Here is an 18,527-nt window from a genome sequence, read left to right on the forward strand (position 1 = left end):
TCCTGATGTCCTTGTCTCTGACAACGGACCGCAGTTCACGTCAGGCACGTTTGAGTGGTATCTTTTGGGACTGGGCATCCGCCATGCCCTAACGGCACCCTTTCATCCATCCAGCAACGGGCATTCTGTTATTCCAGTAACTGTCATTTTTAACGGCTTTTCTGTTCTCTCTCTGTGTGAGAAGGAGAATGGCTGCTGAGAGAGGCTTCTCAGGATCCCGGGGAGGACAGTGTTGTGTCCGTGACATCTGTCTGAAGTGAAACGGACAGAGGAAGATCGCTAAACGTTAATAGGGAGAAACCTATGCAGGGGGTCTCTGTAAGGAAGAGTGAGGATCTACCTCAGGAACAAGCTGGGGGCAGGGAGTGACGATCTACATCAGCAAGAATCCATCAGGGAGGAGACCAGCAGTGCCTCCTATTCTCCAAGAGGTCGCTGTAGAGGCGCCGTGCGGGGAGGAGATGTTGAGGAGGCAGCAGGACTGGCCTTTAAGGAGTGCGCTGCAGCCATTGCTGCCACAATGACAGCAGCAGCAGATGATGTATTTCTTGGAAGGCAGATCTGCTGCCACTGTAGATGCTGTCGCCTGAGGTGGCTGCCTCATATTGCCTCATGGGAGGGCCGGCCCTGGCTACACCTACTCTAGCAGATGAGTGCCGTCCAACAATTCAGGGCCAAAGAGTTGCTACCTAGCAACCTGGCTTCCCCAACATCCTCCTGTGTGGTTTCCATGGAAGAATCAAACTCTACAGCGGCATCTGGTGTAGGCCGTTCTGTCTTGAAGGAATTCTCCACCATCTCTTCAAAAGGTACCAGTGCCAATATAAGAGACATGCAAACAAAATGGAATTTGTAGTAGACTTTTAAGTAGTTTCTGCCTAATGGAAGACTTTAAAATAATAATAAAAACAGTGCTTCCAAGATAGAAGGGTTAGGGTTGCCATATTTCAAGAAGTGAAAATCAGGGCAAAAACAAATTGTTGAGCTTTTTAAAAGAAAATTCCCGGGCATATGGCAACCTTAAGAATGGTTCAATAAAATATGAACAGTGGTTAAAAGTGAGAGCTACAATTCCCAGAGTTCCCTGGGGAAAGCGTTTGCTTGTCAAGTCACACTGGGAATCGTAGCTCAGTGAGGGGGATAGATATCTCCTCACAACTCTCAGCTCCCTTAATAAACCACTTCCCAGAATCCTTTGGGAGAAGCCCAACTGGCCCAGCTGCCCTCATCTTCTGTGGAAATAAAGGAAGAGTTTCTGGACCAGGGCGACGCTGCTTTGGATGTGTGGAAGCAGTGGCGTAGCGTGGGTTGTCAGCACCCAGGGCAAGGCAAGTAATTTGCGCCCCCTAACCCGTGGATTTGCGCCCTCTAACCCATGGATTTGCGCCCCCTAACCCCCAGATGTTGCGCCCGGTGCGGCCGGCCCCCCCTGCACCCCCCACGCTATGCCACAGTGGGGAAGCAGTGCTTCAGGAGCTACTGCTACGCATGCGGGCAGCCGAGGGACTTCTCTTCCTGAATGAGGAGATGCCACAGCCCTGGGGAGAAGAAATTGCCACTGGGCTTCCCAGTGCTGCGACACTTTCTCCTCTGCCTCCTCCTTAACTGGGGGGAGAGCTGGTTGAGAAAGGAACTCCTTCGCGGCCCCATCTTGGATGACATGAGGGTTTCTGATTCCTTTGAGCTGCCCTCCTGGAACTGATAGTGCTGCATGCACAGCCTCCATTTTTATTCCTGGCTATTGTATTAACAGGGGGACACAGGTGGCGCTGTGGGTTAAACCACTGAGCCTAGGACTTGCTGATCAGGAGGTTGGTGGTTCGAATCCCTGCGATGGGGTGAGCTCCTGTTGCTCGGTCCCTGCTCCTGCCAACCTAGCAATTCAAAAGCATGTCAAAGTGCAAGTAGATAAATACCGTATTTTTTGCTCTATAAGACTCACTTTTTCCCTCCTAAAAAGTAAGGGGAAATGTGTGTGCGTCTTATGAAGCAAATACAGGCTGCGCAGCTATCACAGAAGCCAGAACAGCAAGCGGGATTGCTGCTTTCACTGCGCAACAATCCCTCTTCCTGTTCTGGCTTCTGAGATTCAGAATTTTTTTTCTCTTGTTTTCCTCCTCCAAAAACTAGGTGTGTCTTGTGGTCTGGTGCGTCTTATAGAGTGAAAAATACGGTAGGTGCCGCTCCAGCGGGAAGGTAAATGGTGTTTCCGTGCGCTGCTCTGGTTTGCCGGAAGCGGCTTAGTCCTGCTGGCCACATGACCCGGAAGCTGTACACCGGCTCCCTCGGCCAGTAAAGCGAGATGAGCGCCGCAACCTCAGAGTCGGCCACGACTGGACCTAATGGTCAGGGGTCCCTTTACCTTTACCTTTACATACTGCTTAGTCATCAAAGCCTGTGACGATCATCAGGCATCCGCACAACATGACCAGTCCAACTGGTATACCTTATATACCCATCAAAACAAGACACGTGGAGCAGATGTGAGGACCGCATCGCCTGCCACGGTGTTGGTGAACCAAACTCCCATTGCCCATGCTTGCTGGGGTTGATGGAAAGACTAAAGATTTCCCACACCTGATTCGAAGTGCAGCCGAATCAGAGGCTCACTCCCTGAAGGTTATTCCTATGCCTTCCAAGTCCGAATCTTTATCCCATTGTACGCTTACAAGCAGGGAAGCAGATGGCGCTTTGGGTTAAACCACAGAGCCTAGGATTTGCCAATAAGGTTGGAGGTTCGAATCCCTACGACGGGGTGAGCTCCCGATGCTCAGTCCCTGCTCCTGCCCACCTAGCAGTTCGAAAGCACGTCAAAATGCAAGTAGATAAATAGGTACTGCTCCGGCGGGAAGGTAAACGGCATTTCCGTGTGCTGCTCTGGTTCGCCAGAAGCAGCTTATTCATGCTGGCCACATGACCTGGAAGCTGTCTGCGGACAAACGCCGGCTCCCTCGGCCAATAAAGCGAGATGAGCGCCACAACCTCAGAGTCGGTCATGACTGGACCTAATGGTCAGGGGTCCCTTTACCTTTCTTGTATTAATGCTGGACATTATACCTAAGGGTCTTAGAATTAAGAACCCTCTACAATCCACTTATCCTACCGAATATGCAAGGAAACTATGTCACACTTTCTCCTGGTATCTGAAGAAGTGTGCATGCACACGAAAGCTCATACCAATAACAAACTTGGTTGGTCTCTAAGGTGCTACTGGACTGGAAGGATTAAAAGAAATAAATTAACAAAATGAAGTTCAACAGGGACTAATGTAAGGTTCTGCACTTAGGCTAGAACAACCAGATGCACAAATATAGGATGGGGGGCACCTGGCTTCCTAGCAGTACATATGAAAAGGATCTAGGGGTCTGGGTGGACCACAAACTTAACGTGAGTCAACAGTGTGATGCAGCAGCAGAAAAAAGCTAATGCTATTCTAGGCTGCATCAACAGAAGTATAATGTTCAGATCAAGGGAAGTAATAGTTCCACTCTATTCTGCCTTGGTCAGGCCACACCTGGAATACTGTGTCCAATTCCGGGCACCACAATTTAAGACGGATGTTAAGCTGGAACGTGTGCAGAAGAGGGCAACCAAGATGATCAAGGGTTTGGAAACCAAGCCTTATAAAGAGAGCTTGAAGGAGCTGGGAATGTTTAGCATGGGGAAGAGGAGACTGAGCAGAGATAGGACAGCCATCTTCAGACTGGAGATTGCAGGGGGTTGGGCTATGAGTTTTATGCTATGTTTTATGCTATGTTTTATGCTATAGCAGAAATCTTCTTTCTTCTTCTTTGGTGATCACTCGTAGCCGAGTAAGATTGTCTTCCATGCACGGTTTTAACAATGAGTCCGTAAGTGACTGTGGAGGCCAGTTCTGGATCCACACGTCCTTCCACAGTGGGGACATTGGTTTCCAGGTGGGAGTTGATCACGGTGTGGATTTGCAAAGCGTGCTTTCCTCTTAGCACGTTTCTCCCTTGCGTCCTGAGTTCGAGTGTCTTCAAAGCCCATGACACCTTTGGTAAAGGCTGTTCTCCAATTGGAGCGCCCACAGGCCAGTGTTTCCCAGTTGTCAGTGTTTATACTACATTTTTTTTAGATTTGCCTTGAGACAGTCTTTAAACCTCTTTTATAGACCACTAGCATTACGCTTTCCATTTTTTTAAGTTCGGAATAGAGTAGTTGCTTTGGAAGACGATCATCAGGCATCTGCACAACACGACCAGTCCATTGAAGTTGATGTTGAAGAATCATTGCTTCAACACTGGTGATCTTTGCTTCTTTCAGTACACTGATATTAGTTCGCCTTGTCTTCCCAAGTGATGTGTAAAAAATTTTAGAGACACCATTGAAGGAATCTTTCGAGGAGTTGGAGATGGCGTTTATAAGTGGTCCATGTTTCACAAGCATAAAGTAAGATTGGTAGTACAATAGCTTTGTAAAAAAGCATTTTGGTTTCCCTGCAAATGTCCCGGTCCTCAAACACTCTGCACTTCAATCAGGAGAAAGCCGCACTAGCAGAGCTCAGGCAATGCTGGATTTCGGCATCCATGTTGGCCCTTGTGGAAAGATAGCAGGAATGAGGAACCTGTGGCCCTCCTGATGGTGTCCAACTACAACTCCCAGCATCTCTTATGATTGGTCGTTCTGGCTGGGGCTGGTGGCAGCTAGAGTCCTGCAACATCTGGAGGGGGCAACATCTGTCCTGTGTTGCAGCAAAACACCATTAAGGCTGTGAGCACTAAAACTCATAAGGTGTAGTTTCCCCTCCAATAATTCTGGGAACTGTAGTTTACCCCACCCCCACCCCCAAGAGCTAAAATTCCCAGCAGGCCTGAACGAAGTGCAGTCTTTGAAGTGCAGCCAACCACCCTATAAGCAAAGTAAAAAAATATATCTGGAGATAGCTCAGAGAGTTGGGGGGAAAAAATCCTGCATTGTAGGGGGTTGAATCATTAGATGGGCCTTTGTGATCCCTTCCAACTCTACAATTCTATGATTTAGAAAGAGATGGGGAGACTTGAGGTTCATTCTCCTCTGAACCACCCCGACTTTTAGCCCTTGAATTTTGCTTGCTTAAGGTTTCAATCAGCTTTGGGGAAATCGCAGGTGTCCATTATGCAGTTGGATACTTCATTATATAGCTTTTGGTGAATTCTGAAGACTCATCTCTTTACCCTGGCCTTTCCTTTCAACACTTGAGATAGTGCTGGTTTTTGTAAAATAACAGTATTTTTTAAGTCTTTAAACTGTATTTCGGATTGTTGTAATCTGCCTTTGAACCTCAAGTTGAAAGGCAGGTAATTATTATTATTATTATTATTATTATTATTATTATTATTATTATTATTAATACAACACAGAGAACACCCTCAGTCTCATTCATGCACTTCCCAGCCGACCCCTCCTTCTCTGCCCTTTCTCTACTTTGCGAGTCTTTTCTTTTACATTTTCTTTTAATTTTAAATTATGCGCAGGTTTCCCCGCCCCTTTCTTCCTCGCATGATTACGCAACCGCAAGAGTATTTGCGGCGCGCACGGGATTCGAACCCAGTGCCCGGCGGAGATGCAATCGGCTGGACTTGCTTGGACGCGGCGTTTCTGCGGACAGCTGCTCTCCGTTCCCTCCCCATGGACTCAACAAGGGGTTAAGCGGAGAGAGCGCCTGTTCCTAGAGAGGATCAGATAAAGATATGAGAGATGGGGAAGTGCAAAAAAGAAAAAAGCGAACCTCCTTCCTGCGTGTCCCCCCCTCGCCCGCCCCTGTCTGGATTTGGGGGGATTTAACGCCGCCTTGCAGAAATTTGGGGTTTGCAAGATTCGCAGAGGCTGCAATGCAAAGACTGCAAGGAGCGGGTGAGTGAAAGAGAAGAGGGGGAACCTGCATTTTAAAGGGGAAGAGAGAAAGAAGAAGAGGTAGGAGAGATGAGGTGGGGGGGGGGCGGAAAGCAAACCTCTCCCCCCACAAAATCAAAGGGTCTTCCTTTTGCAGTGCATCCTCGCAAAGGCCCCTGAGCCCCGCACCCCTTCCCCACTACCCCTATTCCGTTTAGATTTGCTGCAAACAAAGAAATCGAGAAGCAGCAGCGGGAGGATAAGCGCCTCTCGTCTAAATGCGGTGAATCTGGAAACAAAAGCGGTGTGGATATTGTGCACCGAGAAGATCAGAAGTGTGGTGGTGCTCCAAAAATCACAGTCCCCCAAATAACACTGGGGTTTTATTTATTTATTTATTTACTTACTTGTTTGTCCATTCGCTTGTTTATTTGTCCATCATTGTGTCAGTATTTGCATATACTGCTTGCCCCTTCCCCGTCTTTCGGGAAAACGCCTGACTTACTTTCTGCCTCATAGCTTTAGTCTCTGTTGTTGTTGTTAGAATTTATATGCCACCCTATATCTGGGTGGGGGGGGGTCTCAGGGCAGTTTAAACAACATTAAAACATCAACGATTTCCCTTCTTCTCTTTCCATGGTTCATTTTGCATAACATAAATCCTTGCATATTTTACATAAACGAAACCATTCGGTGTTCAGTTATTACAGTCATCGAAACTTATTTACACTGTTGAATTTATCCTTAATGCTGCCAGTGTTTTCAGCTGTATGCAATTATTTCCCATCTATTCAATAAACGTTTTCCAGTCGTCTTCAAACGTGGCTTCCGGTTTTAATTCATATTCCTATCGCTTTTTTAGCTTTCAGAAAGCCGCCTTGGCTGCTCTTGTTTTGAACGGGATATAAATTGGGTAAATGATTCATACGGCGATAACAATGCCAGCCTACCTTACAGGGTTGTTGCAAATAATAATAATAATAATAATAATAATAATAATAATAATAATAATAATAATAATAGAATTAATGAGCATAAGGTGAGCCCTTGCATGGGGCAAGGGAAAGATTGCCTCCTTTGGGAGGAGGGGTGAGGTGGAAATATTAATAATATACTGATCTGAGCAGGAGTCTGAAACCAAAACAAGTACATAAAGTTTAAAGAAATTATGGGGGGAATAACTTTAGTGTATGGTCACTTCAAAATCCTACATGCTAGGGGTAGCCAGCAGGAATATCAGTTGCTGGAAATGGCAAGGTTGGTGGAGGAAAGGGCTGTTTTTCTGTCATCGTCCCCCAAGCATCTGGTTGGACACGATGACAGGAGACTCTCCTTATCTTCTTGTCGAAAATAAACAATGGTACAAAATAATAAAGGTGCAATGATTAGAAAAAGGCATCATTTGGTATCTGTGCGAACTGTTGATCTGATCCAGCAAGGCTGTTCTTATGTTTTTATGGAAGTTCAAGAACATCTGGAAGGTACCAACTTCCTATTCTGTGTGTGTGTGTGTGTGTGTGTGTGTGTGTGTGTGTGTGTATATACCGTATATATTTGTATACCGCCCTTCATCCATAGATGAAGTTCACAACATAAAAATGCAAGATTAAAAAAACACAATATACATAATAAAAGCAAGAACAAAACAAACCATTAATCCCTCCCCCCCTTTCCCCTTCCCCCGTTGACCTTCTATCTTCATTTGCTTGCCCAAAACTTAACACAGAGGTTAGACTATGCCTGGTCATTATTGAGTTGCTATTTTTTTAAAGACAGGATACAGTGGTACCTCGGGTTAAGTACTTAATTCGTTCCTGAGGTCCGTTCTTAACCTGAAACTGTTCTTAACATGAAGCACCACTTTAGCGAATGGGGCCTCCTGCTGCTGCTGTGCTGCCGGAGCACAATTTCTGTTCTCATCCTGAAGCAAAGTTCTTAACCCGAGGTACTATTTCTGGGTTAGCGGAGTCTGTCACCTGAAGCGTATGTAACCTGAAGCGTACATAACTCGAGGTACCACTGTATAAGACAATGAACATTTGCCCAGCACTTATCCTGATTTGCTTGGGGAGCGATTACACATCTTCTTGTTGGTTGTTCACCACCGCTCATTTTTAATGTTTCCCCCCATCTACTTTCCAACCTGCAAAAAGTCTGGGGGATTTTTAAAGTGCATTTGTTGCACTAGGGTGACAGAACCCTTAAACCCGCTATAAATGTGGAAAAGCAGAATTCTGGGTATGTGTGTCTCCAAATACCAACAGTCTGAATATGAGCTAACATGACTATAAACACAAAAAAATGTTGCTTCTGAGTGTGTCTGCCTCTTTCCTTTCCCCTCAGCCTTTTCTCTTCCGGAACCTGACATGCTCTCTCGACTTGACCCTGGAGAAGACCCATGGGTTCCGGATCTTTCCGCCAAAAAGGAGAGGGAGATTCCGTTGGACGGTGGAGAGGGTGAGAGAGCTTAAAGAAGCTAATTGAAAAGAAACCATTTGTCCTGGAGCGAAACCCCAAAATCGACTCCCTCCACCTTCTCGGCCTCATTCCCTTTTAATATTTCTTTTTCAGAGTTTCCTTTATTTATAATATTTTTATTAGTTTTATTAAATATTACAAGGTAAATAGAAAAGGAAAATCAAAACAAAATCCATTCATAACAATATAAGCACAATCATCTACATATTTACCAAATGCAGTCTAAAGAAGAAAAAAGACAACAGATAAAGGAAAAGAAAAAAGAAAGATAAAAGAAAAGGGGAAAAAAGAAAGGGGAAGAAACTACTATCCATCAATAATACCAAATTTATACTTAAACATTACATTATAAAAATCCTAATTAAAATATTATAAAAGACTTCCACCGCATTCACCACACGTCTCTTAATTTCTAGTTCACCTTTACATCTGTTCTTCGTTCACTTCCTTTCCTTAAGTTCTTTCATAGTCCATCAATTCTTTGTATTCTTTATATTCTACACAAGGTTATATTCTTCACAAGCACAACGAAACTTTCGTATTTGAGCCCTACTTGTGTAAATATTCATTTAGACAATCCCATTGTCTCTGTACCATAATTCTGGATTTGTGCCTTATTAAGTCCGTCAATTAACTCCAGATACTCACATAGTTTACTTAACCATTGTCTTTTTGTTGGAATAGTATTTCCTTTCCATTAGCTGGCTACCAATATTCTCGGTGCTGTTGATGCGTATAGAAATATGTTGATTTTATCTTTGGGGATATCCTTACCCAAAATTCCTAATAAGTATGCTTCTGCCCTTTTGTTCTATGAAACCTTTATCAATTTTTTTAATCTCTTCATGGATCATATCCCTAAAATGTTTAATCTCTGGACATGTCTCTTTTTCAGAGTTTCCTGATGTGATCATAAAGGTGGAACAGGAAGAGGAGCTGTGGCTTCCGGAGAAATCGGAACAAGGAGCGAATCCGCTGAACTCCTCTCTCCAGGAAAGAGAAACGGGTGAGGAGCAGCCTTAAACCTGCCTTTATAATTCAGGGGCAGGGAACTTTTCTCACCTCCGAGGGCCACATTGCCTCATTGAGAGCCTTCGAGGGGCCACCTGCCAGCGATGGGCAGGGACAGAGGGGGAAGTGGGTGGACCAGTGGATGTGACTGTTATCGTTGTACAGTAGGCCACGCTCCGGCCAGGCAGAAGTGCTTTTCTGTGCTGGTCCCAGGGGGAGGTTACCGTGGGGCGAGTCAAGGGACGGCAGACAGTCCTCCACGGGCGAAGCGGGGTTCAAAGCGAGGAGCCGGGCAAGGACAGGAATACTGGAGGAACAGGACTGGATGCTGGCCGAAACAGCTCTTTAACGACGTTGCTCCCGCAACCTGGGACCGGGCTGACTGGCCTTTATCTTCTGAGGCCAGGGGCGGCCCCGGCCCCCAGGAGACCCGCCTCTCCTGGCCTTAAGGCGAGCACTCCTCCTGGGAGAAACCAGTTCCCTTCGCCTCTCTGCCCTTCGCCTCTGCAGTTCAGGAGAAGCTGAATGGTTACTGGGCCCAGGGGGAGACTCACCTGTAGGCACTGAGTCCTCAACCACCTCTGGAGCCAGAGTGGATTCACCTGGTGCCTGCTCCTGAGGATCCGGCACAGGTGCAGGCGCTTCAGAATCAAGGCCCTGCCCCAGTTCAGCCGGCCCTGGAGGCGGGGACTCCTATGCAGGCTGGGATTCCTCCGGTTCAGCCTCTGAATCGGATTCCCAGGCCATCACATTTTGCCTGTCTGGAATGTGTGGGATAACGCTTCTTGTTAGTCTGGACGGAGAGATGTGTGTGGGTAGCTGTGGAGACCTCAGAATATTGCTTGGCTGGAATGTAGCCTAAAACAGAACACCTGTTGCTCCACCCACTTTTGCCTTTGGCCCCACCCACCAATCTCAGGCCCCACCTTCCCCAAAGGTCACCCCCCAAGCGAATGTGGCTCTCAGAGAGCCAGTGTGGTGTAGTGGTTAAGAGCGATAGTCTCGTAATCTGGTGAACCGGGTTCGCTTCCCCGCTCCTCCACATGCAGCTGCTGGGTGATCTTGGGCCAGTGGTCACACTTCTCTGAAGTCTCTCAGCCCCACTCACCTCACAGAGTGTTTGTTGTGGGGGAGGAAATGAAAGGAGAATGTGAGCCGCTTTGAGACTCCTTCGGTAGTGATAAAGTGGGATATCAAATCCAAACTCTTCTTCTTCTCAGGCTCTTGGATGGTTGCCGTGATTCTGTGGTTCTTTGGCTTCCCAATGGTTAATATTTTCACAATATTGTGTCCCATCTTGAGTGAGGGATGGGATAATCCGATTCATGAGATGCCCTGGGATTTGGGGGAGAGGTGAAGGGGTCTTCCTGGAAACCCATTGTTGGGGGTCAGGATATCATTCCGCACTTAGGACAACTTGCACGGCGCAGCGGCTGTTAAGGGAAATCGTGGTTTAAATCTCACCTCTGCCATCAACTTAGTAGCTGGCCTTTAGGCAAGCCACTTGTATCCCAGCCTCAGTCTTCCCATCTGTTAAATGGGCTTGTTGGGCTGTTTGTAAAGATTGCAACTAGATGATGCAGGGGGAGTGCTTTGAAAATCGGAAGTCCCGTACTGAAATCAACATACTAACAAGTGTCTTCCCCACCAACCAGGGTTTTCTGCTGTGATAATCAAGAAGGAAGAAGATGACGAGCTTTGGGTGGTGTATCACCAGGGCTCTGAGGAAAACGAAACATCCCCACCTGCCCACTCAGGTGAGAGGTTTATTTAGCTGAGTCTGGATCCCTAAATAAAAGCACTCTTCCAAGATCCTATTAAAATAACTGTCAGACAGGTCAACAATATCTACTGATATTCTGCTTTTGCAAAATCGAAATCGAATTTGTGCCTTGATTTTCAGCAGCAGCTCTTTCTGCGCCCAACATGCAGGGCAAGCTTCGAAGTGGAAGGATAATCTCCAGCGACAGCTGCCTGTAGTGACTGTTGGAACCAAAGACTACTACAGGCACAGGGAGGCTTCATAATAAGCAGCACATTAACTGCCCCTCAGATACTCACAAAATTCTACTCTTTTCTCATAATGCTCGCCCCATCCGCAAAGTACAGCTACACTCTTGATTTACACCTTGCTGTCACGCACAACTTCTGTGTTTGCTGGAAGGGAGTGTATTTGTGTGGAGTTATGTACATGTGTCTCCAAAAACAACAGAAGTGAAGAAAAAGTGTGATCCTCCTCCAGGCGCTGTGGAATAGTTTTCTTGTCTAGTTACAGTGGTGCCTCGCAAGACGAAATTAATCTGTTCCGCGATTCTCTTCGTCTAGCGGTTTTTTCGTCTTGCGAAGCAAGCCCATTGACAGCTTAGCGGATTAGCGCTACAGCTGTCAAGCGGCTTCCAGCGATCAGCTGTTAAGCGGCTTATCAGCGGAACAGCTGATAAGCGGCTTAGCGGCTTAAGAAAAGGGCGAAAAAAGCGAAAAAAACCCGCGGGGGGATGCAAGATTTTTTTCGTCTTGCGAAGCAACCCCATAGGGGAATTCGTTTTGCAAAGCGCCTCCAAAACGGAAAACCCTTTCGTCTAGCGGGTTTTCCGTCTTGCGAGGCGTTCGTCTTGTGGGTCACCACTGTAATGACTAATGACTACTATCTGCACTTTCTGGAAACAATTGAAGATACTTCTGTTCCAGTGGGTTTTCCCAGTTGAATGAATGGGGCCCTGCCCTGGATGTCTGCTTTGTTTTGGATAAATATATCTGTTTGTCTTTGTGTTGCTTTTAACTTTTAAAAGTTGTTTTTATTATACATTGCCTTGAGACCCATCTGTGGAAAGGGATAATAATAATACAGTTGTACCTTGGATCCCAAACACCTTGCGAGTCAAACATTTTGGCTCCCAAACGCTGCAAACCCGGAAGTGAGTGCTCTGGTTTGCAAACGTTCTTTGGAACCCAAATGTCCAACATGACTTCCGTGGCTTCCAATTGGCTGCAGGAGCTTCCTGCAGCCAGTCGGATGCTGCCCCTTGGTTTCCAAACGTTTTGGAAGTCAAACGGACTTCTGGAACAGATTCCATTCGACTTCCAAGGTACCACTGTATTATTATTATTATTATTATTAATAATAGTGTTGGAAGGGACTTTGAGGATCATCTAGTCCAACCCCCTGCAATGCAGGAATATGCAGCTGCCCTATACAGGAATCAAACCTGCAAACTTGGCGTTATCAGCATCACACTCTAACCAACTGAGCTATCCAGGCTATAATAAGAATCCAGGGCCCAAGTACATATAGTTGTCTTTAAAAATTTGACAAATGGCCCAGAATGGAGGAATCTTTTCCCCAAGGTGAGACTCGAACTCATGACCCTGAGATGAAGAGTGTTTTGCCCTGCCAACTGAACTATCTTATTTGTTGAGCAAGTAGGCATTCCACTTGCATGACAACATAAGTAGATTCATACCCATTGTTAAGATAACACACTGTACATTTTCCCTTCCCGGTCAAACTTGCTTGTTCACTCGTTTGCTTTCCCTTTATCCCGACAGAAGAGGGCCATGGGAAAAGGTGCACGGAGGAGAAAGAGAATAAATGCTCAGACTGCGGGAAAAGCTTCACACAGAGGTCTAGCCTCGTGCGACACGAGAAGACGCACACGGGAGAGAAGCCCTACGAATGCGCAGAGTGCGGGAGGAGCTTCAGCCAGAGGTCGATCCTGACCCGGCACGAGAGGACCCACACGGGAGAGAAGCCGTACAAATGCTCAGAGTGCGGGAAGAATTTCCGCCACAAGTCGGCGCTTCTCAGGCATGAGAAGATGGAGGCCGGGGAGAGGCCGTACGAATGCTCTCACTGCGGAAAGGGCTTCATCCAGAGGTCCAACTTCCTCATCCACGAGAGAATCCACACTGGCGAGAAACCGTACCTGTGCTCGGACTGCGGGAAAAGCTTCGTCCAGAGGTGGCACCTGCTGGTACACGAGATGACGCATAAGCCCGAGCAGCCCTACCAGTGCACAAAGTGCGGGAAGAGATTCAACCACAGCCTGAACCTCGTCGTCCACGAAAGGAGCCACGTGGGGGAGAAGGTGTACCCGTGCCCAGACTGTGAGAAGAGCTTCACGCAGAGGTCGAGCCTCGTACGACACAAGAAGACCCACACGGGGGAGAAGCCGCACCGGTGTGCCGAGTGCGGGAGGAGCTTTAGCCAGAGGTCGATCCTGACCCGGCACGAGAGGACCCACACGGGAGAGAAGCCGTACAAATGCTCAGAGTGCGGGAAGAATTTCCGCCACAAGTCGGCGCTTCTGAGGCACGAGAAGATGGAGGCCGGGGAGAGGCCGTACAAGTGCTCGCACTGCGGAAAGGGCTTCATCCAGAGGTCCAACTTCCTCATCCACGAGAGGACCCACACGGGCGAGAAGCCTTACAAATGCACCGAGTGCGGGAAAGGCTTCGTTCAGAGGTCGCACCTTCACGCCCACGAGGTAATGCACAAGGAAGAAGAGTCCTTTCAGTGCTCAAAGTGCGGGAAGAGGTTCAACCACAACTTGAGCCTCGTCATCCACGAAAGAAGCCACACGGGAGAGAAACCGTACCCGTGCTCTGCCTGTGGGAAAAGATTCGTTGACAAATCGAGCCTGGTCAGACATGAGAGGGCCCATCGAGGAGAGAAGCCATACGTGTGCTCCGACTGCGGGAAAAGGTTCAGCTATAGGTCGGCCCTCCTTAGGCACAAGAAGACCCAAGCGGGAGGGAAGCCATATTGGTTTTCGGCCTGTGGGAAAAGTGTCATCCAGAAATTGAAGCGCCTTGCGCATGAGAGAACTCACAATGGAGAGAGCCTGTACAAGTGCGCTTACTGTGGCCGGGCCTACAACTTGAAGTACAAGCTCCTCATCCACGAGAGAGCCCACACCAGGAAGAAACCTTACCAGTGTTTGGAGTGCGAGAAGAGCTTCGGCCAGAGATCCAACTTCATTGTGCACCAGAGGACCCACACGGGGGAAAAGCCCCACAAGTGCTCCGATTGTGGGAGGTGCTTCAACGACGGGCGCAACCTCATGAAGCACAAGAAGACCCACACGGGAGAGAAACCTTACCGGTGCCGCGCCTGTGGGAAAAGCTTCACGAACAAGTCGAGCCTCGTCGTGCACGAGAGGACTCACACTGGAGAAAAGCCGTACGGGTGCTCGGGTTGCGGGAAAGGCTTCACCAGCAAATCGAGCCTGGTTAAGCACGAGAGAACTCACACAGGGGAGAAGCCGCACGCCTGCCCGGATTGCGGGAAAAGCTTCGTTCAGAGGTCGAATCTCCTCAGGCACGAGAGGACCCACAAAGGGGAGAAAACGAATCCGTCCTCAGACGGCGGGGAAAGTTCCGGCGGCGACTCAGCCCTGACTAGATACGTAGGGGCCCAGGCGGAAGAGAAACCCTATAAATGTTCTGAGTGCGGGAAAAGCTTCCACGAGAGACGGAACCTCATCGTTCACGAGAGGACGCACACGGGGGAGAGGCCGTATAAGTGCGCTCACTGTGGGAAAACCTTCACCAACAAAACGACTCTCGCCGTCCACAAGAGAACTCACACGGGGGAGAAGCCGTACGGATGCCCCAGCTGTGGGAAAAGCTTCCCTTACAAGTCGAGCCTGATCAAACACGAGAGGACCCACACCGGAGAGAAGCCCTACAAGTGCTCCAGCTGCGGGAAAGGGTTCAACCAGAGCGCCAACTTGCTCGCGCACGAGAGGACCCACACGGGAGAGAAGCCGTTCAAATGCTTGGACTGCGGGAAGAGTTTCGGTGACCGGTCGAATCTGATCAGGCACCAGAAAAGTCACAGCGGAGAGCAACTCTAGAAAGACTCGTGCTTTGGTAGGGTAGGAAGAAACCTCACAGCGGATTATTTCCTGCTAGGTGCCATAGGAAACAATGCAGGATATACCACTACAGGCTTTATCTTCCCTTTGGGTCATGTGATAGAGCTTTTTCTGGGCTGTACAATTTTACACTGCTGTGCGGTGTTCACATAGTTGAACTTTCCATAATTTGGGGGCAGGATCTTCCTGTACATAGAGAATTAGCACACCAATAAAAGGAACTTGGGCATGTTACGTTTTTATCTACGGGAAATTTTGCATATGGAGGATCAGCACACACACACACCAGGCCTCTAGCAGTCAAGTCTCGTGGGAAAAGCACTAATTTCCTGGTGGCCAGTTAGTGTGATCTTCAGTTCCTCACCCCACAGACCTCATCCATGAGCTCTGCGTTCTTAATACGTACGCCCCGTTACCTTTCGCTTTTCTCGTTTTACTTCATTGCAGTACCGCACTTCAGAACAAAAACTTTTTAACGCTTGCAATATTCCCACGGGGGAATTAATTGTAGGGGTAAAAGCGAAAGTTCGCGGAGAACGCTTGGTTTGGTTGGCTACATCAAACAGCATGGGAAACTATTACAACAGTCCGTTCTTGCAGATCTGAAATGAGATATTTTCAGGGCAAATCCTGCTCTGATAATTCTATTTTGCAATTGCTGGTCTTTTGCCATCTGGAAGGTTCATGTGCAGTCGGTCTCCTGGGCTGGCCAGTGGCACAAATTCTGGGCCACCATCTGAAAGCGAGGGAAGCCGTTCGAGTCATAAGAGGGTTTCATCAAAGAACCACTTGCAGATTTGGTTGAGGTGGCCAGTCCCCATGGTCAGATCCTGCCTGCAAGGAAGCGATGGACAGTTGCGATAGTCCCCCACTTAATGCGTCATTGGTGTGTTGGTGTGGAATCCCACAGATCTGCTCTGGAACAGATCCACTTTCAGAATATTCTCTGCTAAAGTAGATCTACGTTGGGGGTGGGGGGTTGATGACGGTGGGGCCAATTGAGAATATGCCCTTTCAAATATTTGAGCTTTCTTTTGCTGTCCATTGATACAGAACAGAAGCTATTCTTAACACCTGGATTTAAATTCAGTTTAACAGTCAGGGGTTGTGTGTATGCCACAATTCCTGAGAAGTACATAAAAAAAATGCCATCAGTCTCTAGAAGCATCCAGCTTTCACATTTTGGGTGTTGCTGAGGTTCAGTTTTTTGTTTGTTGTTAAGCTGGTATTATTCTCTGCTCTATATTTGATTTGTTTTATTGTAACTGGAAGCTGCCCGGGCAACTATGTTAGTGGGCAGCTTACGAATATTATTGCTCAAATAAACATTTTTTTAAAATAGAAAAATAAGTGCAAGTTACTAGTCCTTATGGCTTTGAAGAAAACTTCGGGAAGTGCTTGCTGAAATCTTAGAAGCCAGATCTATTTCCCTTGGTTGAGGGCAAGACTACAGGGTCTCAAACATCCCTTGGCTAGCAAAACAAGAATGACGCAAATTGCCGAATTTTTTAGGAATTACGCATTGTATAAATTGTATAAATGTAGATTTGGAGTGCATTGACAATTATTTTTTAATGTCAAGGTCACCATACAGACAATCCTCTTAACAGTCTTATGCCTAATGACCTCAGGTTGCAATCCTATGCATGCTTAAAAGGGAAAGGGACCCCTGACCATTAGGTCCAGTCGTGGCCGACTCCAGGGTTGCGGTGCTCATCTCGCTTTACTGGCTGAGGGAGCCGGCGTGCAGCTTCTGGGCCATGTGGCCAGCATGACTAAGCCGCTTCTGGCGAACCAGAGCAGCGCACAGAAATGCCGTTTACCTTCCCGCTGCAGCGGTACCTATTTATCTACTTGCACTTTGACGTACTTTCGAACTGCTAAGTTGGCAGGAGCAGGGGCTGAGCAATGGGAGCTCACCCCGTCACGGGGATTCGAACCACCGACCTTCCGATCGGCAAGTCCTAGGCTCTGTGGTTTAACCCACAACGCCACCCGCATCCCTTCTATGCATACTTACCTGGGAGTAAATTCAATTGAAATCAATGGGAAATCAATGGGTAGAAGTATAGGAGTGCATTTTAATTTCGAATCCATGGCCCTCAAGATCCCTTTGGTCTACAGCTAAAATCAATGTTGGAGGTTACACCACCCAAATGGGATTATACTATTTGTCGACAGAAAGCCTTGGCCCAGTATACCTGAAGGAGCGTCTCCACCCCATCGTTCAGCCCAGACACTGTGGAGACACTGTGGTCCAGCTCCGAGGGCCATCTGGCGGTTCCCTCTCTGTGAGAAGTGAGGTTACAGGGAACCAGGCAGAGGGCCTTCTCAGTGGTGGCGCCCGCCCTGTGGAACACCCGCCCCTTAGATATCAAGGAAATAAGCAACTATCTAACTTTTAGAAGACATCTGAAGGCAGCCCTGTTTAGGGAAGTTTTTAATGTTTGAAGTTTTATTCTGTTTTTAGTCCTCTGTTGGGTGCCGCCCTGAGTAGCTGGGGAAACCCAGCCAGATGGGTGGGGTATAATAATAATAATAATAATAATAATAATAATAATAATTACTACTACCCTGCCTATCTAACTGGGTTGCCCCAGCCACTCAAGAGTGGCTTCCAACATAATATTAAAACACAGCAAAACATTTTAATGTATGATGTTTTTAAACTTCCTGATACAGGGCTGCTTTCAAAGAGTTGTGTAGTTGTTTATCTGGTCCCAGAACATGGGAGTGTTGAGGAGGCGGGGAGAAATACAGTAGTACCTCGGGTTAAGAATTTAATTCATTCTGGAAGTCCGTTCTTAACCTGAAACTGTTCTTAACCTGAGGTACCACTTTAGCTAATGGGGCCTCCTGCTGCCGCCACGCCGCCGGAGCACAATTTCTGTTCTCATCCTGAAGCAAAGTTCTTAACCCGAGGTACTATTTCTGGGTTAGCGGAGTCTATAACCTGAAGCGTCTGTAACCTGGAGCCTCTGTAACCCGAGGTACCACTGTAATGGAATAGAACATATCCTCATAAAGGAGAAAATGGCTGTTGACTACAAAAAAAGCAGTATACAGTGGTGCCCCGCAAGATGAACGCCTCGCAAGACGAAAAACCCGCTAGACGAAAGGGTTTTCCGTTTTGGAGGCGCTTCGTAAAACGAATTCCCCTATGGGGTTGCTTCGCAAGACGAAAAAAATCTTGCATCCCCCAGCGGTTTTTTCCCGCTTTTTCCGCCCTTTTCTTAAGCCGCTAAGCCACTTATCAGCTGTTCCGCTGATAAGCCGCTTAACAGCTGATCGCTGGAAGCCGCTTGACAGCTGTAGCGCTAATCCGCT

The 18,527-nt window shown here is 47.5% G+C and overlaps 1 protein-coding gene and 1 long non-coding RNA gene across 2 annotated transcripts; both read left to right on the top strand.

Annotated features, from left to right (window-relative positions):
• Positions 1–131: 131 nt before the first annotated feature.
• Positions 132–9,504, top strand: LOC309365299. Its single transcript, XR_014165982.1, has 4 exons — positions 132–809; positions 5,478–5,856; positions 8,179–8,292; positions 9,209–9,504. It is a non-coding gene; the product is annotated as an uncharacterized lncRNA (long non-coding RNA).
• A 1,045-nt stretch (positions 9,505–10,549) lies between these two features.
• On the top strand, positions 10,550–15,434 carry LOC309364527 (uncharacterized protein). The gene is made up of 2 exons (XM_081902016.1): positions 10,550–11,081; positions 12,871–15,434. The coding sequence occupies exon 2, from the start codon at positions 13,140–13,142 to the stop codon at positions 15,177–15,179; it is 2,040 nt and encodes a 679-aa protein (XP_081758142.1). The 5' UTR covers positions 10,550–11,081; positions 12,871–13,139; the 3' UTR covers positions 15,180–15,434.
• The last annotated feature ends 3,093 nt before the right edge of the window (positions 15,435–18,527 follow it).

Source organism: Podarcis melisellensis (genome assembly GCF_964234715.1).
Source record: "Podarcis melisellensis genome assembly, chromosome: 2".
NCBI classification, from domain to species: Eukaryota; Metazoa; Chordata; class Lepidosauria; order Squamata; family Lacertidae; genus Podarcis; species Podarcis melisellensis.